Here is a 22,749-nt window from a genome sequence, read left to right on the forward strand (position 1 = left end):
TTTAAGACGGAGTTTCGCCATGTTGGTCAGGCTGGTCTTGAACTCCTGACCTCAGGTGATCCACCCGCCTTGGCCTCCAAAGTGCTTGGATTACAGGCGTGAGCCACCACGCCCGGCGGGATTTTTTTTTCTTACTAACCTTTTTCATGCCATTTCAGCAGCTGTTTGTACTGGAGGTTAGTCAGAAGTCTCTAACCTCCAAGCCAGATCACCAAATCCTCCCCATCCTATCTCATTATAGTATTTCCCCATATACTCTTTCAGCATGAACAGTTTGGGTTGCCTTTTTCCTAATTCAGTTTTAAAATAGTAATTCCATTTGGAGATGGAACAGACATCGAGACTTGTAATTCTTTACCTGAGATCTTAGTACTCTTCCTTCCTATTCCCCAGTTTCCCTACTATAGCTTATCCAGCATCCAGATGTGGTTAACTGATTCCAATTCCTGAAGCTGTGACATTCTCTGCATACCTAGAAGCTCTTAATGAGGGAGTCTATAAAAGCTATGGGGAGAACTAGCTTCCTCAGCTGTAAATCTGTACCTTTTTATGGTTCTCTAGGATTATTCTCTTTTTTTTTTCTATTCTCTAAACTGCCCAGACCCCCCCCCCCCATCCCTTAAGAACTGCTGAAGATAGAGGCTAGAAGATTCTGTGGGGATGAGGGCTATAGGAAGGAAGGTGTGAATAAGGGCAGGACTTCTTGGTTTTGAGTCCTCTTGCTGTGTCAGACATGAGGAGTGAGGAACTTAAGGGAGGATAACTTTTTTCCTGTTCTCTTATACGGAGGGCCTCTGGCAATGCCAGTTATTTCTTATTATTGGAATCCCCCCAGAATTTCTCTTGCCATACCCAGGCTTTTCTTGTTTTTCCCTCCAAAGGGATTGAAAATTCCAGTTTCACATCTTTGCAGATTCTTTGAGGCCAAGGTCTTCCCAACTTTCTTGTTATCTCTTTCCCCTATGTTGTTCCTGTATTTAGGTTGCTACCTCTCGGATCACTTTTAATAGGATAGATTTAGAATGTAATACTGTTTAGCTGGGCACAGTGGCTGACGCCTGTAATCCCAGCACATTGGGAGGCTGAGGCGGGTGGATCACCTGAGGTTGGGAGTTGGAGACCAGCCTGACCAAATGGAGAAACCCCGTCTCTACTAAAAATACAAAATTAGCCGGGCGCGGTGGCTCAAGCCTGTAATCCCAGCACTTTGGGAGGCCGAGGCAGGTGGATCACGAGGTCAAGAGATCGAGACCATCTTGGTCAGCATGGTGAAACCACCACGTCTCTACTAAAAAAAAAAAAAATACAAAAAATACAAAATTAGCCAGGCGTGGTGGTGCCTGCCAGTAATCCTGGCTACCCAGGAAGCTGAGGCAGGAGAACCGCTTGAACCTGGGAGGCAGAGGTTGCCGTGAGCTGAGATCGCGCCATTGCACTCCAGCCTGGGCAACAAGAGTGAAACTCGGTCTCAAAAAAAAAAAAAGAATGTAATATTGTTTGGATTGTTTAGCAATTATTTAGATTTAATTTCTTGTTCTACCACAGTAGCTCTGAGACCCTGGGCAGATAATCATTCTCTTTATAGACTATGCCAAAAGGAGCCCCATTGTGAAGGTTGCTATGTGAATTAAGTGATATTCTCATATCATGTATTCACACTACAATTTGTTTACCATAATTTGCATAGTAATCATTCAATAAGTATTGGTTCTGAATCTTACTAGGTGATCAGGGTACAGTGGAAATACATGTTTCTTTCCCTGAGTAGGTTCTGGCTGGGGTAGGGGGTGTGAGTGCCCTAGTTTGAACATGTGCATACACCCAATTATGCAGTTGTATTTGGAGAAAAAGAAAAGGCACAGTCCCATTTGCTCCCTCAATCCCAGCTCACCTGCAGGAAAGCCGACATTGTTGCCTGGAACATTGACTTTCCTGCTTCTACCCCACTACAGACCAGAAGCTATAAATGCCACTGCCTGCTGATTCTCAGCTTGGGGCCTCTGCCATTTAAAATATGGGCAAAGGCAGAGTATAGGATAACTTCTCATGTACTTCGTTGGAGGATGTTTTAGGATAAAGACTTGTAAAAAATCATCTTGAGTAGTCTCTTTTGGGTGTTCTCTCAACACAGGAAACAAATGAGCAATAGGGAGAGAAAACCCATTTTCAGCTCAGGCCAAAGTTAGGGGTAGGTATGGATGTAGTTCCCTTGGGAAGATAGAATACGTAACACTTCTGCTACTCAACCAGTTCCAGCCTCAGTTTTGTATTTGGTCTTGGGTGGGGTCAATGTGCTGATAGAACTGACAGGACAGGGAAAGCATAGCAGTACGTTGAACCCTCAGTAGCCCTGTCCCCAATTCTGGATCAGGTTGATGTAACAGGAGCTTTTCTTATTTTTATTATGTATTTTTTAGAGACAAGGTCTTACTATGTTGCTCAACTGGAAATACAGTGGCAATTTACAGGCCCAATCATAGCACACTACAGCCTTGACCCTCTGGTCTCAAGCGGTCCTCCTGCCACAGCCTCCTGAGTAGCTGGAACTACAGGAGCACTCCAGTGGGCCCTGTTTTCCTTATTTTTTAGAAATGTGAGTCAGGCAATATTCTTTTGCCATTCCCAACTCATATGCCCTGGGAATTATGCTCTAGGTACATGGGAAAAATTTTCACAGTGAACTGAAAGAATGTTGGAGATGCTGTTGTAGCCACTCTTGTGTAACAAGGCAAGTTGGATGGCTGTGTTGCTTTACAGATTTTGGTCAAACTTTGTTGAGGAAACCTAGGAACAGGTACTGTAGGAGAATAGGACAGACACTAGCTGGGTCATCTTAAGAGAACCTTTGGATCTTCCATTCTGTGGAGGCCGGAAGAGGGTTTTGTAAACTTTGGGACTGTTTTGGCTCAAGCTTTTCAGAGAGGGGTTGTCCTAAGTGCCCCCTCTTTCCTGTCCTCTGCCCATCCTTCCTTGGCCTGCATGTCCCAAACCTCATACCACCATGCCCTTAATGTTTTCTGTTTTGCTCCAGGATGCCATCTTCTTAGTCATTGAATACAAGGTTTCCTATCTCAGATCCTCTTCACCTTCTCGTCTCCAAGGTGTAAATGTGGCACGTGATTAGGGAGAAGAGCTCAGCACTGAATTCTAAACTCTTTGACCACTTTTATTTTTTTTTTCAGGTTCAAGTGCTGGATTGTGTCATGTGACCATCCCAAAACTCAGAGCACCCTATGGCCATCTTTGCCCTCTGTCACATAACTTGAAAACTGCCTGATGGCCTTTTTGCAGTGGTTCCCTCCAGGAAGCCTTGATCTCAGTTGAAGAAGTTCTTTCCCGGCATTCCAATGCCCGTCAGCTTCATACTACTCAGACACCCTTAACAAAGGCTGTCACACACACAATGTAACAAATACACAAAGTAAATGATAATTACACTAACAATTATATGTTCAGAGGGGCACTGGCCAGGTCCACACACATCATAAGGTGGGAGGGGGTGCTAACTCCCACTGGGTTGCTGAGCTGTGCCCCCCAAGCCCCTAGACTCCATGCCTCTTTGGGGGTAGGGAGGAACAGGGGAATGAGACTTTAGCTCATAGATTTATGTTCATAAGGGAAAGACCCCCCTGACACACACACAAAGGTCTTTATTTGGTGGTATTAAAGGGGCAGTATTCTAAGTGTCCCCCATATTTAATGCCCCAGTTCTCTAGAATCTGTGGAGGGAAGATACCTGATGCTTACTGCCCAACTGCTACTCTGTGCCAAGATCACAAGGCATTTGACCTTGGAGGGAGATATCATCTGCTCTTCTCTGTTTCTTTCCTTCCACCAAGAAAATGTGAGTGGTATTGATGGCCGGGTGTGTCATGTTTTCCAGAATTCGGGCAGAAGGATGAAGAACAGCCAGAGAGGCTTGGGGTTATCATAGCTGCTACATGGGAGAAGGCAAGCTGAAAAGCCTAACAGCCCCTGCCCATTCCTCTACTGAAACACCTTGTTTCACTTTCTTACTATAAGAATAGGAATAAGATGTTAAAGCTCACCAACATCACCTTCTCAAGGGTGGTGACATACCTTTCCCCTTCCACCAACTGGCCAAGGGGGAGAGTCATGCTCTTGGGAAGAATGAGCCATCCAGGTTTGCTCACTAGCTTGGGCTTTAGTTCAGTACTGTTTTTATCAGACCCGTAACTGCTGGCTCTACTTAGAGTGACAGTTTTGCTGAAGGTTCTTACCCCCACCTCTCCTGACATCCTCTAAGCTCTTGCCTGGAGCCAAGAGGCCTGGTGGTGAAGTAAGGATAGGGTGTGGATCAGGAGATTCTCAACTCCTTGGCTTCTAGGCACTGTCCAGCTGGGAGGCAGAGGGGAACTTGTACTCTGAAGCCTGTGACTCCTCTTAAGCCTCACATCTCTTCACCACTACTCTGGTGCCCTGGTTATCTGTCCCACAGCGAGAGGTATTTTATGTCCATAAAGTGCCCGTGGTAAGTGCTCAGAATTCATCTCTTGGCTGTGGCGGGTGCTGCTATTTCTCATTCCATTGAGGGGAAGAAACTGAGGCACAGTGAGTCCAGAGGAGAATGGGTCAGGATTGTGAGAGGAAAGAATGGGCCTAGCTAGTGACTTGAAATGGCAACCAGTCTCTGCCTGCTTCCTAGCCTTCCAAACCCAACAGTCTCCCATCCATCCCATCCTCTGTTCTAACTGGCCCTGTCAGATGCTTTTCCCCACTCTACTTTCCCCTCCCTGCTGCCAGGTACTGTTAGATTCCAAAAATAAAAGGAAAAAATAATTATACGCTCTGCTTCCTTGTTCTCCCCCCTTCCACCCTGAGCTTTGGGGTTAGGGGACTAAAATGTCCCCCTTCCAGAATCCCTCCCACCTTGGTCTGCTGGCTCTATTCCCTAGCCCAGAGCAGTGATTTGGATTCAAATGCCCTGTAACTTTCAGCCTCCTTACTGCTCCTTTCTTGACCCCTCCTAACACTTCCCATACCCAGGGGACTCAGGGGTCTCTGTACTCTTTCTTACTGACCTGAAGATAGAGGCTGGGAGCAGGGCCATTCCAGAGGCTCTTTGGTCTCTCTCTTGGCTGAGGGAATTTGGGCATAAGCAGGCTGTACCCTCTGGCTAAATAACTCAGTATCAAGAGGGTAGGCCTAAGGGTTTAAAGTAGCTCTCATTATATAGATCCTGGATGTTGAGGGTTCTCTCTCCCATCCCGCATCCCCAGCTCTTAAACCCTAACCTCTTACTATTTCCATGACAACTGGCTTCAATTCAACTCATTTGGCTCAGAAAAGGTTTGACTTAGGGTGATTATGGGTTAGAAACTTCCATGTGTCAGCCCTCTTGCCCTTTACTCCCATTCCCAACCCTGGAGGCTTTATACAAGTGCTTAAGTGGGCAGGTGTTGGGGAGTGCAAGGTTTGGGGAATAAGGGATAAATGGGGCACAGTGGGCAGGGGCCCTCCTATTCCAGTAAAGCCAAATACCAAAAAAAATGAAAAGTCACAATAAATAAATAAATAAAAATTCCCAAATCCTTTTGCCCCTGCCCTTACTTCCCTTCCTCTGGCCACAGTTGGAGGGAGAGAAGGAAGAAAGAATGGATTTTTGATTTCTTCTCCTACTGAGTAGTCAGGGAATCTCCCCAAACTATACCAAGCCCCTCACCTTGCCAGTGGAAGAAAGGAGGCTTGGTGTGGGGCTTTCATTTATTACTCCATTTCAGTCTCTTTCTCGTGTTTTGTCTCTGCCTAGTCTGTCTCTTCTCTCTTTCTTTGCCTTCTCACTGCTGCTCTTTTTGTTCCTCTGTCTCTCTCCCTCTGTCTCTACATCTCTCTGTCTTCTGGTCAAACCTTCTCATTTGCAAACTTCAAACACTCCCCACCCTGACTATGCCCTTCCTTCCCGTTTCCCCCAAACCCCTCACCCCTCAATTCCCACCTGCCTCCCTCTGTTGTATTGCACGCTGCTTGGTCAGGGAACAAGGTGTGATGTTCACGGAAGAGTGGAGGGAACTCTAGGGCTTGGGGGAGATGGGGACAGGGCTGGGGTCTTGGGGTAGGGTCTGTGGGGAGGCATCCTTTATCCCCCACCTTAAGAGCAGCCACAGCGATCCACCACCATGCCAGGGATCTTGCCGTAGATAATCTGCTGCTTGTCATTGAAGTAGAGCATGTTGATTGGGGACATCTTGGTGGGGGTACAACAGGGCCCAGCAGAGCCTCTTGGATTGGCCTGTTGCACCAAGTGGGTATGCGGATATTTTTGCATGAACATGTACTCGCACTGGCCGGAGCAGTAGTTGGCTTTGTAGCGCTTAGGTGCGATGATCCAGTCCCAGCCGAAAGCCTCAAAGTCCACTGTGAGGGGATATCGGCAGCAGCGGGACTCACTTGAGTGCTCGTCGCAGTCCAGACCCAGGTTCCGTCGGGAACGTTTTGTGTTCTCTAGGACTCGAAGCTCCATGAAGGGATGCTGAGGGTCAGGGAGAGGGGAAAGAAATGTGATATGGCCTTGAACAGTTCCTCTTCCCTGTTCCTTTCCCACCTGCCAGTGGCATCAGAATAGAGACTGCTGACTTCTCAGCTTTTCCATAGCTCCCAACCCCAGAATTTGTCTTCTGCCTACTTTTCTTGCCAGCTAGCTAGCTCTGCTTCAGCTCACCATCTCTAATTCTTCCTCTTCTGGCAACCTGACCCCCATCAGCCCCTTGGTCCAACACCTCAATAGCCAGGTTTTGTGTTCTTACAGCCCTTCCATTAACTGACACTTTCACCTTCAAATCCAATTTTCAGCTGTTGTCTGGTTTGGATCCTTGAAAAGTAATAGTTGCCACCCCATTCCTCAACTCCTCCTCTAAAATCAGCTCCTGACCCCAGAGAAGTAATGCTAGTCCCCAACCTCCTTCACATTCCTTGTCTACCTTTTCGAACGTACCCCCATCTCCTCAGGGCCAGGTTACATATATCCACCACCTCAGGCCCCCTGCTCACCAGCCCCTCAGCTCCCGGCCCTAGGGAGGTGACAGCCAGGTCTGTGCCACTGGGATCAAAGGCGTTGATCTCGATGCCCCAGTTGCTCTGTGGCTGGCGGAACCAGCTGTGAAGCACTTGCTTGAAGTCGATGCTCTGCCAATGGCCTGAGCGTGAGTGCAGCTCTATCTTCAGTGAGCGGATACGGATGTGACGCCGGCCTCCGCCCCCTCCCCCTGCGGTCCCTTCCCCAGTTAGGGGTTTTAGACGCAAGATCTGCAGGTAGACTGTGGCTGGGCGGGGTACAGGCCGTAGGTACACCCACAGCTGGGCCTTCAGTACCTTTGTGAACATCACCTTGGGGCTGAAGTGAAAATGGCAGCAGAGAGGGCTGCCATCTGTCTGTACTGCTGGGTCCGCTGATAAGAGAGAAGGGCACAGCATCAGCACAGGGTGTTTGTGTAGGGGATCAGTAGTCCTGGGGCACTGGCAATTTGGACTTCTCAGCCTGACTTTTCCAATTCTTCTTTACCCTTCTCTCATGCCTATCTTATACCATGTCTCTGGTACCTAAAACAGCACTTCCTCTATAGGATGATGGCCCTATCAAGCCCTACTGGTCTGTGTTCATTTCCTAATCCACTTGCCCTAATATATAGGTTTCCATCTACCAGATAACCAGCAAAATTATTCCTCTACCACCATCCTTACTGTCCTCCAACTTTGGCATGTAAGGCTCCAACATTTTCTGAATTTTTGAAGCTCTTTATTGCTTCACACCTGTGGCCCTTAGGTAACCTTGCCCCCTATCTGCTCTGATTTATGTGATGGGCATGTAGAGCCTGGCACATCCCTCCCCCACCACCCCAGAAAACAGCCGCAGAGAGGGGATAACCCAGGGTCCAGATAGGGAGCATGGGCTAAATTTATCCCATTAAGTAAACCAGAATTCAGATCTAGGCTTCTTGCCTCACTCTCATTAGGAATAACACCCAGCAGAACATCCAAGCACTTCCTGTACATCTATCTCCCCATTGCCTCTCCTAAGAAGTTTCTTTAGTTGCTGCTTCATCATCATCACCATGACTGCCCCAGCTTTTGAGGAAAGGAATAATTACCTCCAAGGTGTTGCCTCCTATTTGCCCAAAGCACTAGAAATAATATGAAACACACCAGATCAACTATAATGCCTTTTTCTCCCCTGAGCTTCCTTTGGTTTCTCAGTCTAGTGCTAGTAGGTCTTTACAAAGTTTTAGCATCCCAACTTTACATTTTGACCCATTTCCCTTTGCCCTGGACCATAAATTGATCCTTCTTGGGTCTAATGGATGATTCTCAATAAATATCTGCCTCTGCTTCCATTCCAGCTCCTCTTCACTGCCTTTCCAGTGTCAGTTGGGAGTGCCCCACAGCATGCCTCCACTGGACAGAATATGTCTATCCTCACTCTGGATAGGAAGAATCAGGAATGAGCTTCCAGAGCCATATAAGTAGGGTCAGGAAGTCTAGGCCTTTAAGTATCCTCTCCATGTCTTGTGAGTTCTGCAAAATCAGGACAGACTTAAGATGTCCTGTCAGCTCTTCCCCACCCCTACCCTGGGAGAAAGAGGACCTTCTAAGTGAGATGAGGAGGAAAGTGCTTAATAAACTTCATATATCCAGGATATGATACCCAAAGCCTCTATAGCTTTTTTTTTTCTTGATTATTCTCTGAGGTCCCAGGGCTGTAGTAGTCCTCCCAGTTACTCTACTGGCTGGAGCTTCAGTGATGGTGCAGTGGAGTAGGGTTTGGGGAGTGAACATTAAGAGATTAGAAGTAGCTGGGATAGGGAAGCTACTAGTGACATGGGGAGTGACAAGCAACATCCCAAATAGCATACTCTACTAATTTCACCATAGGAATTGTCTATTTCTTGCCATTAGGTACTGATCTCCATGAGAGTACTTGCTGTGTTGTTGATACCGTGTCTGTTTTGCTCACCATTGTAGCTTTAGTGCCTCACATAGTGCCAGACAATAAATGCATGTTGGATGAACTCCCTAAACTCCCAATATTAAATTATACAGGCAAGTGCCTGAAAGTTCTTCCTGGCATCTGAATTCTGTTCTTTGGCTATAATTGAAGTGGGTTTAATCACTGCCTGATTCCTTATTAACCACTACCTAACCTTACCAAACTTCGCAGTGTGATACAGATAGTAATAATTCTTGCTTCACATGAGTGCTGAGCATTAACTAGAGAATGTGAAAATAGAAAATGAACAAACTAACATTTATTGAGAAGCTACTACTATTTTCGCATTCTCTACGAAGCTCTAAACATAACCTTCCCCCTACCTAAGCTGACGAAGGGTTTGAAGATGAGGGCTACAGCTAAGTCTTTGGTTCTATATACTTGTCCCCCAGTAGACATGGGGACAGTCAGTGCTACAAGGGGGCAGGACATAGGGAGAAAGAAAAGAGCAAGGAGAAGAGCCAGCGGGGAGACTGGAGATGGTGAGGGAGATAACAGAGAAGAGACTGTTAGAGTTGAAGGCAGATTGGTAGAGACAGGCAGAGAAATAGAGGATAGAGTGGAAAGACCCAGGGGATGATCATGGCAAGGGAAGAATAAGTTTGGGAGTTGTAGAATTCTGGTGCAACGGGCAGGGGTAGAAAGGAGTGGGTGCCGGTTAGAAAGCTAAAGGTGGGAGGAAGCTAAACCTAGTGGGGTAAAGGAGAGAAAGGATAGAAAGGGTATAGACAGAGGAACAAAGGAGAAGCAGGTAGAGCCACAGAGGGAAATGGGGCTTTAGCGAGTCCCCAACACACATATGCCGAGCTCTGATGGGGAGGAAAAGGGGCCACATCTGTGTTGAATTGATCTGGCTGGTGGCAGGCAGCAGGTCAGGTTTAGTAGGCGGCGCTGGTGGGAGAGAGAGGTCATTGCACTATTTTCAGCAAATGCCCAACCCCCTCCCTGCACACCACCTCCTCCCCTTCCCCCCACCCTAACCCCCCAACACACACTCCCAACCCTGGCTGGAAGGCCTAAGGGCAGGAGGTTGGGCTGAGAGGGCAGGGGCCTCTTGGTGTGGGGAGGAGAGAGAAACTCAGGGGCTGGGCTTGGTTCCCAAAAGGGCAGGGGGCTGGGTTCCCAGGATGAAGGCTCGGTGGGAGAGCCTGAGAGGGTAGAGGGAACTAGGGCAGGCAGAGCAGCCTAGGAGAGGTGGGGGCTGGGGTCCAGGGTTGAGGGCTGGGGGAGGGGAGGGAGGGGGAAGGGAACGGAGGCCATCTCTGCTGACAAACACCTCCCCCGATTAGCAGAGCACAAGTCTCTTATTAAAGCGGGTCCCTGGGGATTAGACTATAAAAGTCTCTTTTTCCTTTTCCCCTCTCTCCCTCCCCTCCCCTCCACTCCCCCTCCCTCTCTTAAGAGCTCAGCTAGGCTCTTAAAGGGGACGCACAATACCTGGCCGGAGACCCAATTCCCTAATTGTACCAGTCCTGGGTGGCATGGGAGTGGAAGTTAGGATGGGATTCCACTAGCTGGTGTCCCCTCCCCATCCACCTAGGCCTCACCTGCACAGCCCAACTCATGTAGGCAGGGTCCCTTCACTTCCCTGTATTGCTATTACCAGAGCTAACTCTGGTGGGCTCAGGCCTGTTGGTTAAGGGATGCTAAGGATATTTAGGGGCAAAGGGAAATCCACAGCCGCCCCATCACCCATCCTGGAAATCTTCACACACACTACACCATATAGACTAGAGTATCCTTTCCCTCTGTAACCTTCATCTTCCAGTAAACTCTTGATCTGAATTCCTCTATAACTCTGTTTCCTAGAAACGCCACTCCCTCCCTCTGCCCTCAGTTGATCTGAGACTGACCCTAGCTTCCATAAGCAGAAGCCTTAAGAATAGAAGGGAAACTGAGGAACCCAAGACCAGATGCCCATGCCTCCCACCCCCAGACCCAGTTAGTTTCCTGGCTCTTTAACAGCCTTGACCAAGTCCTGTGGAATTGAGGTCTGCAGAAATACCAGTGGCAGTGTGAGGCACTCAGCCTCCCAGATGCACACCTGGGTTCCTGTGCCTCTCCCATGGGGGTTGGTCACTGGGACGCCCCTCAGCCCCCAGCTTTTTATGACCCATCTGCCAATAAACCAGTCTCCCCCGTCTTCTGTTCACAGCCATAAAACCAAACTGTGTGTGTGTTGTGGGGGGCGGGGGGGGGGGAACCTTGCCAAACCACTAGGGAATAAGAGAGGCCTGGTTCTCTGGAGTTGGGCGGAGGAGAGAGACCTCAGTGGGGTAGGGGAGAAGAAGGAGTCACCTGACTCTAGGGAGAGCTGGAAAGGTGGCGGGGTGTAGTATTCCCTTGGATTTTCCAGGCCATAAAATTTCAAAGCAGCTCACGTCTATTATATGTTCATCTTCCTTTTGGTCAGGGACTCCGATGCCTGGGTTCCGGCTCCCCCATCTATTTCTTTATTTTTTTTCCTAGGTCTTCCTATCTCTCAAGTCCAGCTGTGGTAGGACTAGATAGGACTTGAGCGATAGGAAGACCTAGGACTACCTATCTAGTCCTACCTGTAGATAGGTAGTCCTAGGTCTGCCTATCGCTCAAGTCCAGAACAAGTGGGCGGTAAGGGATGGAACACTAAGGGTTGAGTAGCCAATGAGTGTCCTTAGCCCCAGCGCAATGGAATTGAGTTCTCTGAACTCGGTCAGTATCAAGAAGGCACAGTTTTTCCGGCCCCTTGCGATACCCGGTGTAAGACAAGGCTCGGGATGAAAAGGGTGCCAGCTGGGCCGCCGGGAGGTTTAAGGGGTCTGGGACCCCTTTACTGGGAGAGGAAGAGGGCAGAGCACACAGTTCTCTGCAACCGATGGGCACGATGCAGACAGAGCACGGAGTGGGGAGTTAGCGCCAGGACCATTGGGAGGCAGAGAGCATAGCTGGGGTTGCGGGGTTCCCGAAGCCTCCGGATTCTGTTCTGCAGCCTCCCCATCACGGCTCTTCAGGACAGACTAGCTGCCCGGCCCCAGCTTCCCCGGGCTCCAACAAGGGTCTTTTTCGCAGACTGTGGTGGAAGGCAGTATCTCGAAACCCGCCCCATTTATCCCCGGCCCCAACCTTCTTGCATACAACTTTGCAGCCCATCTCCACTGCTCGAAAAACTTCCGTAGAGTAGCCCCCGCTCCCTAATTCGTCAAGTTTTCGCAGAAAAAGCTTCCCGGCCGGGGCAGCAGGGAGCGCCCCGCTTAGAAGCAGAAGGCGCCCTTCGCGGGGGCCAGAGCCAGCACCCCACTGCTCGCGCCCCGCAGCCCACTTACTTTCCTGGGCCATGCTAATGACGGTCTCGGTAGTGGCGTGGTACTCGTCCTCCTCCAGGAAGTCCTCGGGCTGCAGCGCGTCGCCCTGGAAGTCGTGTAGGTCCAGGATCTGCTGCAGCGGCGGCGCCTTGGGCAGCAGCTGCTTCACCACCTCGCGGCTGATGTTGGGCGCCTCCTTGAGCCGCAGTTTGCTCAAGATCTGCGACTTGATGCTCTCCAGGCGCAGCTCGCGGCTGTGCTGCCGCCACACGCACACGGGGCAGCCGTCCGGCTCGGGCGCCACGGACGGGGCTGGCCGGCTGGAGCGCTCCCCCACGACCCCCGCCGCCGCCGCCGCCGCCGCCGCCGCCGCCGCCGCCGCGGGGCCCTCGGCCGCCTCCCCCCGGGGCCGCAGCTCCAGGGCGAGGAGCAGGAAGCCCAGCAGCAGCGGGGCCGCGAGCACCATGCTGGAGGGGAGGGGAGGACTGGGGGGCGGGGACGCCGGAGTCCCGCGGGGAGGGGGCGGGGGGAGGAGGGAGGGAGGAGGAGGGGGTCCGGGCGGCGCGGGATTGGGGGCTGCCCGGCCGAGGGGGGACCCGGGGGGCCGGGGGCGGCGGGCGCGCGGGCGGGGCGGGCGGGCGGCCGGGGCGGGCGGCTGGGGGGGCCTGAGCCCGAGCCAGGCCCTTTATAGCCCCGGCCCCCGTGTCGTCAGCGGCCGCGATTGGCTGCGGAGCCAACAAAAGAGGCAGCGCTGTCATCCGAGGCGAGAGAGGGAGCCGGAGAGAGCGGAGGAATAGAGAGAGAGAGAGAGAGAGAGGGAGAGAGAGAGAGCGCAAGGGCCAAAAGAGAGACGAAGAGACAGAGATATGAGGGGCGGGGTGGGGGGCGGATATATAGGGAAAGTCAGAGCCAGAGAGACCAAGGAGAATCGGAGAGATAAAGGGGGAAGAGACAGATAGGAAGAGGAGGAGAGAGAGGAAGAGACAAAGGAGGAAAAGAAGAGTTATGGGGAAGACGCAGAGGAGAGTGACCTAGCTAGGGAGGGAAACAGTGTGTCTGTGGTTGACACAGAACCAAGCAGGAGGAAGACTGGGACAGCTAGTGGGAGAGTTAGAGTGGAGACAAAAATGGTTAGGAGGGGAGTACCACTAGACAGGGGGAGACAGGGGTCTACCGAGCCAGATCACAAGAGATTACGAGTCATGGAGATGGGAACAAGAGCAGAGGAACTGATAGGACAGAACAGTGCCCTGGGAAAGGGGCGGGGGAGAGAAATCTGGACAGGAGAGAAGAGGGGGCATAGACGGGGAGATACCAAGGGAGCCCCTGAGGAGGCAGGTGCAGGGGATTGGTAGGGGGTGGCGGGGAGGAAAGGCAGAAACTCCTGAGGGAAGGAGCCACCAGAGTCAGTCTTGGTGGGAGCACAGAGAGCCCAGGGGACAGAGGTGGAGAACTTGAGCCTAGAGGAGCTCTGGCTACCAGAGGTAGCTCAAAGATGCTCAAAGAAGCCATGGAAGGAAGCATCAGGCTAGGCTCATCAGAGGGATTAAGGGGTCTAAGAGATGAAGAGGCCAGGAACGACCTAAGAAGGTGGAGAGGTGATGGGAAGAACTGAAACAGGGGAAGACATAGAGCTGGGAAGACTGTGAGCTTGAAATTGGGGCTTAACAGGGCTAAGGGAGTCGGCTGGGCGGAAAAGGCAGGAGCTGGAGGCCACTGGGGAAGGGGTGGGAGGAGCTGGCTAGAGGTTGCTATACTTGGAGAAATATCTGGATCTCTGGATTTCTAGCTATGTTTTTGGATCTGCAGGGTCTTAGAAGTCTGAGAAAGGGCTGGAGGTTGCAAGGGTGAGGATGGGAGAAGAGTCTGCGCTCAGAAGCACGAGATGAAACGCAGATGGGGGACCACCACTAGTCTTCAGGTGTGAACCTGGGCACAGCCAGAGGGCAGAGTAGAAGAGTACTAAGATTTAAAAAAATGTCTTGAAGGTGCCTAACTCCTGACATCAGGTTTTCCAGGCTTATTTCCGGATCTGAAAGCCCTGGAGCAATAGGCAAATTGAAAATGTTTGGGCCCCATGAGATGGCTCAGGACTGTAATCCCAGCACTCTGGCAGGCCAAGAAAGGCAGATCACCTGAGGTCACGAGTTCAAAACCAGGCTGGCCAACATGGTTAAATCCTGTCTCTACTAAAAATGCAAAAATGAGCCAGGCGTGGTGGCACATGCTTGTAATCGCAGCTACTCTGGAGGCTGAGGCAGAATTGCTTGAACCCGGCAGGCAGAGGCTGCAGTGAGCCAAGATCACACCACTGCACTCCAGCCTGGGCAACTGAGCAACACTCCATCTCAAAAAAAAAAAAAAAAAAGAAAAGAAAAAAAAAAAGAAGAAGAAGAAAATGTTTGATGGGATCAGGTCAAATTTGCTAATTTCCTGGCATACACGATGTTTCTTTAATAAATGGATGAACTTTGTTATTGGACTTCTCAGAATAGAGGGGCATTGGTTTCCTTCTTGGAATTAAAGCCCAATAAAATATTCTAAAGTTGGCTTGGCATAGGCATCAGGAGCACCAGTCATGAGGACAGAGTTGAGTTGAGGAACTGGAGTAGAATAAGGAAGGACACTGGGGATTCAGATGTGAGGAGAGGAGGTTGGGTAGGGGTTAGGAGGACAAGCCGGGGAGCCCTGAAGAGACAATCCATTTCCATGGGTAACAGAAACTAAGACCAAAACATACTGAAACAAAAACTAGTCCTTCCCTTGCTCTGGACCAAGACATGGGCATTTCAGCACTTCATCAGATTTCTTCATCTATAATGTGGGGGTCACACTTCCTACCCTTAACTGGTTGTGGGGATTACATATAAGCAATCAATAGTGGCCTTCGCAGACTTCTTCATGATCCTTCCTTTCCTTTCTGATTTTCCACAGCAGTGATTGCTTTTAGCACATATTCTGGCATATCCTATTTTCTAACATGTTTCTCTGATGTCATTTCTTCAGCAAAATCGAAAGACCTGTGAGAGCAAAGTTGGTGTCACCTCCTTCTGCTCCCTTACAGAAGGTAGTACAACCTTCACTTCCTCACCAAACATGTATCTAGTGGCAGGTGCAAAGACAAATGACATCCAAAGGTAAGTAAGACTCAGATCCTTTCCTCAGAGAACATATAAACTAGAAAAGATATTGGGTATGCAGGGCGTGGTGGCTCACACCTATAATCTCAACACTTTGGGAGGCCGAGGTGGGTGGATCACCTGAGGTCAGGAGTTCGAGACCAGCCTGGCCAACATGGTGAAATCCCGTCTCTACTGAAAATACAAAATTGAACCTAGTGTGGTGGCTCGGCTATCCCAACTGGTGTAGTCCCAGCTTCTCAGGAGGCTGAGGCAGGAAAATTACTTGAACCTGGGAGGCAGGGGTTACAGTGAGCCAAGATCGTGCCACTGCACTCTAGCCTGGACTGCAGAGCAAGACTCCATCTAAAAAACAACAACAACAAAAACAAACAAACAAAAACAAAGACAGAAAGGACACTAGGTAAACAAACAGAATCAGCCAGAACTCTAGGCCAGATGCCTCCTGGCTATCTCAGTCTGGATGTTTCAAGGCACTTCAGACATCACAGGTTAAACAGAGAACTCCTTCTTTCTCCCTAAAATGTGTCCCATCCTGCAGCTTTTCGTTTTAGTGAATGGCTAAAACCAGGCTAGAAACATCCAGGCTAGAAACCTGAATGTCATGTTCCACCCTCATCCCCTTGATCATTTCTGAATCTTTGAACAGGTTGTTTCTTTCTTTCTTTCTTTTTTTTTTTTGAGACGGAGTTTCGCTCTTGTTACCCAGGCTGGAGTACAATGGCGTGATCTCGGCTCACCGCAGCCTCCGCCTCCTGGGTTCAGGCAATTCTCCTGCCTCAACCTCCTGAGTAGCTGGGATTACAGGCACACGCCACCATGCCCAGCTAATGTTTTGTATTTTTAGTAGAGACGGGGTTTCACCATGTTGACCAGGATGGTCTCGATCTCTTGACCTCGTGATCCACCCGCCTCGGCCTCCCAAAGTGCTGGGATTACAGGCTTGAGCCACCACGCCTGGCTATTTCTTTTTTTTTTTTTAAAGACAGGGTTTCACCGTGTTGGCCAGGCTGGTCTTGAACTCCTGACCTCAGGTGATCCGCCTGCCTCGGCCTCCCAAAGTGCTGAGATTACGGCGTGAGCCACTGTGCCGGCTGTGTTGTTTCTTCTTTCTAGAACAACTTCCCTACTACTTCCACTCCCTCCCACCCACCAGTCTCTTGGCCAGATTTACTCTTTCTTCAAGCCTCAGTATAGATGCCATCCAAGAATCCTTTCCCGACTCCAGGTCTAGAGTAGCTGCTTTCCCCAGATACATCTGCACCATTCTATGAGGTACGGAGATGAATCACTTAGCTTCTAGACTAGTAGTAGGCTGGCTGGGCTCAAGTCCCAGCTCTCTCCCTTTTCTGGTTGTGTGAACTTGGACAAGTTATTAAACCTCTTTATCCCTCAGATCTCTCACCTGTAAGATGGAGATATATATATATATATATAGAGAGAGAGAGAGAGAGAGAAAGACAGGGTCTTGCTCTGTCACCCAGGCTGGCATGCAGTGGCAAGATCTCGGCTCCCTGCAACCTCTGTCTCCCAGGTTCAAGCAATTCTCCTATCCTCAGCCTCCTGAGTAGCTGGGATTACAGGCATGTGCCACTACGTCTGGCTAGTTTTTGTATTTTTAGTAGAGACAGGGTTTCACCATATTGGCCAGGCTGTTCTCAAACTCCTGACCTCAAGTGATCCACCTGCCTTGCCTCCCAAAGTGCTGGGATTACAGGCATGAGCCACTGCGCCGGGACGAGGATAACACTATTGTATCTCTTTCATAAGGTTATGAGGATTAAATGTCTGACAAACATTCTAAATGCATTAGTTATTACTATCCCAACTTACAACCCTCACCCTGTGAGACCAGAGAGAGCAAGAACTTTTTCACCAAAGTATTCCTCAGCAGCTTTGAATAAAGAATGAATGAGCGAATTTTATCAGAATTAGGCGGGGGAAAGAAAATGGTGTATTTGTGTATATAAGGGGTTACTGGTATCTGACAAACACAGGGAACTGGAGTCAGGAACATTTTAGACAGAAAGGACTTCTATCTCCTGATAGCCTCCTCAGTTTCCAAGACCGGACTTAATCCAGTAAGTGGACAAGACTGCCATCTGATGGTAGAATCTGGAATATCAGCTCCTTGGAGGTGGTACTAAAACCATGGTTTAAGGGTTTTATTTTTGCCTACGTTGCATATTTTCATTTTAGACTTTTAGTCCGAAAAGTTCTATATCATAATGCATTAAGCCTTGTCCTTTCTCAAGTGCCTCCTAGATCCTGCCTTTTTACTTGAGTGCCCTCAAGTTTGGTCCTGTTGGGATCCCCTGGATCTAACCCCTGGGAGGTTTCTTTTAGGAGCTTCAGAACTCCAGCTACCCTAGACGCCCTGAAAATGGGGCACTGGTGGTTTTATGGAAATGAAGTTTGGAGGGATCTGGACATTAGATCTTTCCTTATCCTAGTACACGCTAACCAAGGTTTGGGGCCCCGCCCACTGTCCTAGTCTCCCTGGCAACTGTCTTCCTGCCAAGGGTGCCCCCTCCCAGAGTTACCGAGGCAACCTTCAGGCCTGCCTTCTTCAAGGTCCTGACTGGTTCATAGCAAATGTGGGTCGGGGCCTAAGGGAGGCATTTAGGCTTGAAGTGTATGAGCTGCCAGGAGAGAAGGAGGCAGTGTTCCGGGGGGAGGGTATGAGGTTTCAGGACCTGCTGGAGAGAGAGGTGCTTGGGTGGAGGGTCTGCTACCTCCTCAGGAAGAGCTGCAGCTCCCTGGAGCCTGTCACTGGGGTCTGAGGCCAGAGATGCCTGGACCATGATGAGAAGTGCTGCTGCCAGAAAGGGAACCCTGTAAGGAGAGACTCCTTCACCACGATGGCCACCTCCACACCCAGACTGCCTTGTCTATCAGGGCTGGGCTCAGCCGGGAGTAGCTGTTTTTCTTCCCTCCTCGGGGAGGATCCCTAATCCTAGCTCTTCTTCCTTTTTTCTCCTAAAGTTTCTATTTTGAGAGTCGGTGGACTCATTCTTTGACACTGAGGGCTTTCTAAGGAGGGGAGGGGCTCATCTCGTTGAGACATCGCAGAGGGGAGAGGCTTACTCCCTGGCTCTCCTGCTTTCCCGGCATGTGCCTCTGGGGAAGTGGGGAGGCTATTCTGGGCTGGGGGTGGTGTGTTAGTGGAGTCGACCCCTTCCAGTCCTCTGCCCACAAATCCTGCAGCCCCAGAGAGGATGTCTCTGTAATTACTGTCCTCTCCCACACCACATTCTAAACCTCATAATTACTTGCTGGGATCACTTGGCAGTCCTGTTAACCTCTTTAGCCCCAAGGCCCTCTAAGAGAAGTTGGGATTTGGGAGAAGGGGGCCAAAGAGTTTGTGTTTGGAGTAGGCGCAGTGGGGCAGGATACAACTGGGGGACTCTAAGAATCATTTGGGGTTATGTCTTCCTTTGCCTCTGGCCTCCCTCCTGCCCACCCCCAATCTGTCCTGTCTCCCTTCTCATGGCAGGCCTGCTCTACAACTCCACTGGGTGCAAGACGCTTCTTCTCTTCATTCTCGGCCTCCCTAGGCTCCCCACCTCTTCCGTGAGTTCTCACCCACCGCTGCCTCTCTGGGCCCGTGGTAGGTCCTCATTGCAGGCCCTGTTTCGGGCAGTGACCGATGCTGCCAGCAGGAGGCACCACTTCGCCAGCTGCTGCTTCAGGAAAAGAATGGGTCTGAGTGCAGTCAGCTTCTCCAAGGACCTCAAAACGCTGACAGATGGCCTGATCCAGGAGGCCACAAAGCATGACCTGGGCTGCCCAGTGAGGGAGCTTCTGGGAGGCAGAGGCAAACTGCAGGAGTGTTCAGAGGAAATTCTGTCTTCAGAGGGAAGGAAGGAGGAAGCACACGGCAGTGAAGGTCAGAGTTGTTGCCAGATGAGGGGCGTGTGTGTGTGTGTGTGTGTGTGAACAGTGAGGGTGTGAGGATGACCAGAGGGTCTGGCTGGGATCTGGCGATGAGAACCTGAAGTTGGTGAGGGCAGGAGAAACTGGTCTGGGCTCTACCGAGGGGCGCCAACACTCCTCACCCCTAGTTCCCTGGGCTGCAAGACCAAATCCATGGGGAAGAACCCAACCAGTTTGAGAACAGCCTGGGTGAGTCTGCCAAAGACACTCTTCCTTGGCAGGTATCTCAGGTCCTCTGCTGCCCCACTGCATTCCCCCAGCCTGTGCGAGGCAGCCTCCAGAACCCATGGGTTCTCTTTGTCACGGCCCTCCCAGCACACTGTAGCTTTTGTCTGTGCCTATAAGGTTGTAAGCACCCTGAAGGCAGGGACATGTCTTACTGTCTCCACGTTTAGGCTCCCCATACATAAATGAATATTCCCTGAGCCCCTGCCTAGACCTCTTGGCCTTTTAGTCCCAAGGAACAGAAACCTGAGATAACCACCCAGCCCCAGCTCACCTCTTTGTCATTTCTCCTATGTCCATCTCTGCTCCATCCTAGGAAAAACTGTAGTTGTGAGGCTCTGTGACTCTCAGGTAGAGACCTCTGTGATCCTGAGCCTGGTTCTGGGCCAGAACCACATAGCAGCCGAGATCCTGGCCAAGGGAGCGTATAAGCAGGATATGAGCCTGGAGGGGGCTCCCGGGCTGGATGGGCTAGAGCTGCTCATCCCGCCCTCTCACCTGGACATTTGGATCAACTCCGTTGTTAATGGTGGCACTGGCTGGGAGGAGACTGTGACAGGAGCCTGGGAAGATTGGTGACACTGAGGGCCAGAGGTCAGGAACTAGGGGCCAAAGAAATGGGGAAAAAAACGGAGGCGGACCCCGAGGACAGATCCTGGTGGGGGGGTAGGGCTGGAGTGTGGGGTTGTGAAGGAGCTGGACCTTGGGGCTTGAATTGGGGGGGGGGTCTAGGCCAAGGCCAAGGCCAAGGCCAAAGTGAGTGTGAGGGGCAAAAGGAGGCTAGGTTGTCCCTCCCTGACCTTGGCTACCTCAATTGGGGTGGGGTATCCAGCTGTTTATCAAAGAAAAATCATTTTAATTCCCATGAGTCTAAAAACATGATACAGCCTTACCATTCTTTCTTGTTTTTTTTGAGATGGAGTTTTGCTCTTGTTACCCGGGCTGGAGTGCAATGGCGCGATCTTGGCTCACCGCAACCTCCGCCTCCTGGGTTCAAGCAATTCTCCTGCGTTAGCGTCCCGAGCAGCTGAGACTACAGGCGCATGTCACCAGGCCCAGCTAATTTTTGTATTTTTAGTAGAGATGGGGTTTCACCATGTTGACCAGGATGATCTCGATCTCTTGACCTCATGATCCACCCTGGGATTGTAGGCGTGAGCCACTGCACCTTGTTTGTTTTTTGAGATGGAATCTTCTCTGTTGCCCAGGCTGGAGTGCAGTGCGTGGTCTCGGCTCACTGCAGCCTGTCTCCCCTTTTCAAGCAATCCTCCTGCTTCAGCCTCCTGAGTAGCTAGGACTACAGGTGCATGCCACCATACACAGCTAGTTTTTTTGTATTTTTAGTAGAGACAGGGTTTCGTCATGTTAGCCTGGCTGGTCTTGAACTCCTGACCTCAGGTGATCCACTCGCCTTAGCCTCCAAAAGTACTGGGATTACAGGCATAAGTCACCATACCCGACCCTGTTTTTGTTTTTAATAGAGATGGGGTTTCACCATCTTGCCCAGGCTGATCTCAGACTCCTGGGCTCAAGTGATCCTCCTAACCTCAGCCTCTCAAAGTGTTGGGATTACAGGTGTGAACCACCACATTACCATTCTTTTTGTTTATTTATTTATTTATTTATTTTAGACAGATTCACTCTTGTTGCCCAGGCTGGAATGCAGTGGTGCAATCTCAGCTCACTACAACCTCCGCCTCCCGGGTTGAAGCGATTCTCCTGCCTCAGCCTCCTGCATAGCTGTGATTACGGGTGCGTGCCTCCACACCCAGCTAATTTTATTGTAACTTTAGTAGAGACTGGGTTTCATCATGTTGGCCAGGCAGGTCTCGAACTCCTGACCTCAGGTGATCTACTCGCCTTGGCCTCCCAAAGTGCAGGGATTACAGGCGTGAGCCACCGCGCCCGGTCAAGCCTTACCATTCTTCGTTTTTGAGACAAAGTTTCACTCTTGTTGCCCAGTGGCACCATATCGGTTCACTGCAACCTCTGCTTTCCAGGTTCAAGCAATTCTCCTGCCTCAGCCTTGTGAGTAGCTGGGATTACAGGCATTTGCCACTATGCCCAGCTATACCATTCTTAAAACAATAAAACCAATTCCCTTAATTTATTCTGTAATCCTCACAACTTCCCTGTGAGGTGGGGAAGGGAGTTATTTTCTTCCTCCTCAATGAGGAGAAAGCTGAGGTCACTCCATTCATGAGCAGCAGAACCAGGTCTCACAGCAGGGCTTCTGGCCTCGGAGAGCTTCTTGCTGGTGGCAGATGTGACAGATGCAGCACTGGAGTGGTATATCAAGACCCTGGCCAGGTGTGGTGGCTCAAGCCTGTAGTCCTAGCACTTTGGGAGGCTGAGGCGGGTGGATCACTTGACATCAGGAGTTCAAGACCACCTGGGCAATATGGCAAAACTCCATCTCTACTAAAAATACAAAAAAATTAGCCCAGCATGGTGGTGGGCACTTGTAATTCCAGCTACTTGGGAGGCTAAGGCAGGAGAATCATTTGAACCTGGGAGGTGGAGGTTGCGGTGAGCCGAGATCGCCCCACTGTACTCCAGCCTGGGCGACAGAGCAAGACTTCGTCTCAAAAAAAAAAAAAAGACCCTGATTCTTACCTTCAGGTTGACCTGCTGACCCTGAGTGAGTGGCTTTACCTCTCTGAGGCCCACTTTCCTTGAAGTGAGATAGAAGGGGACTTTGGCAATATGTTCTTCTGGGTACTATGGTGACATAGTCTTGCCAATTATGAAGGGTGTGGCCGCCCTAGAAAGAGCAGAGATGGCCACCCAGTGACTGGAGACTCCTTTCTATTCCCTGGTCTTCATCAACCGGTAAGTACATAGTGGTGATATCGCCGTGGTGCCGGGCACAGTGTCTTCCCTGGGGGCCGCACTCACTGCTGGTGCTGGGGCCTGTAACCAACCCTGGGGAGCCTGGGTGGGGTGGTATATGAGTTCTTCCACCAGTAGGATCTGCAGATGCGCAGGTGCAGCCCCTCCTTCACCCCGCAGGCTGGGAGATGCCATCAAACACCATGCCTCTCTCCTTATCCAAAGCTGAGGCCTCTGGACTTAAATTTCAGGCCCCAATTCAGACCCAACCTCTGGACCTTGAATTCTATCCGCCACTCTTCCTACCCTTCCCAGTGGGGAGATGGCTTTGATG

General features: G+C 50.5%; 2 protein-coding genes across 2 annotated transcripts in view; one reads left to right on the forward strand and one right to left on the reverse strand.

The window, feature by feature from the left end:
• The window catches only part of LOC108296815 (SAP domain containing ribonucleoprotein), a 70,980-nt gene extending 66,175 nt beyond the window's left edge, over window positions 1–4,805 (forward strand). Inside the window, exon 12 of the transcript XR_005198449.1 lies at window positions 3,183–4,805. The gene's annotated coding sequence lies outside the window, so the exon portion shown is untranslated. The remainder of the gene's footprint in view (window positions 1–3,182) is intronic.
• Window positions 3,433–12,842, reverse strand: GDF11 (growth differentiation factor 11). Its single transcript, XM_017519417.2, has 3 exons — window positions 12,304–12,842; window positions 7,009–7,406; window positions 3,433–6,490 (listed from the first exon to the last, which is right to left on the reverse strand). Exons 1-3 carry the CDS (start codon window positions 12,746–12,748, stop codon window positions 6,110–6,112), a joined length of 1,224 nt encoding a protein of 407 aa, XP_017374906.1. The 5' UTR covers window positions 12,749–12,842; the 3' UTR covers window positions 3,433–6,109.
• Window positions 12,843–22,749: the final 9,907 nt, after the last annotated feature.

The sequence above is a fragment of the Cebus imitator genome, unplaced genomic scaffold (assembly GCF_001604975.1).
Source record: "Cebus imitator isolate Cc_AM_T3 unplaced genomic scaffold, Cebus_imitator-1.0 Scaffold741, whole genome shotgun sequence".
NCBI classification, from domain to species: domain Eukaryota; kingdom Metazoa; phylum Chordata; class Mammalia; order Primates; family Cebidae; genus Cebus; species Cebus imitator.

What these genes read in the sequence shown, in the direction of transcription:
- GDF11 (XM_017519417.2), bottom strand. Translation starts at nt 12,748, where the DNA reads ATGGTGCTCGCGGCCCCGCTGCTGCTGGGCTTCCTGCTCCTCGCCCTG. An exon ending in CATTAGCATGGCCCAGGAAA is followed by an intron (nt 7,407 to 12,303) that starts GTAAGTGGGCTG and finishes CTCTCTTATCAG; the next exon opens with CGGACCCAGCAGTACAGACA. An exon ending in GGCCGGGAGCTGAGGGGCTG is followed by an intron (nt 6,491 to 7,008) that starts GTGAGCAGGGGG and finishes CCTGACCCTCAG; the next exon opens with CATCCCTTCATGGAGCTTCG.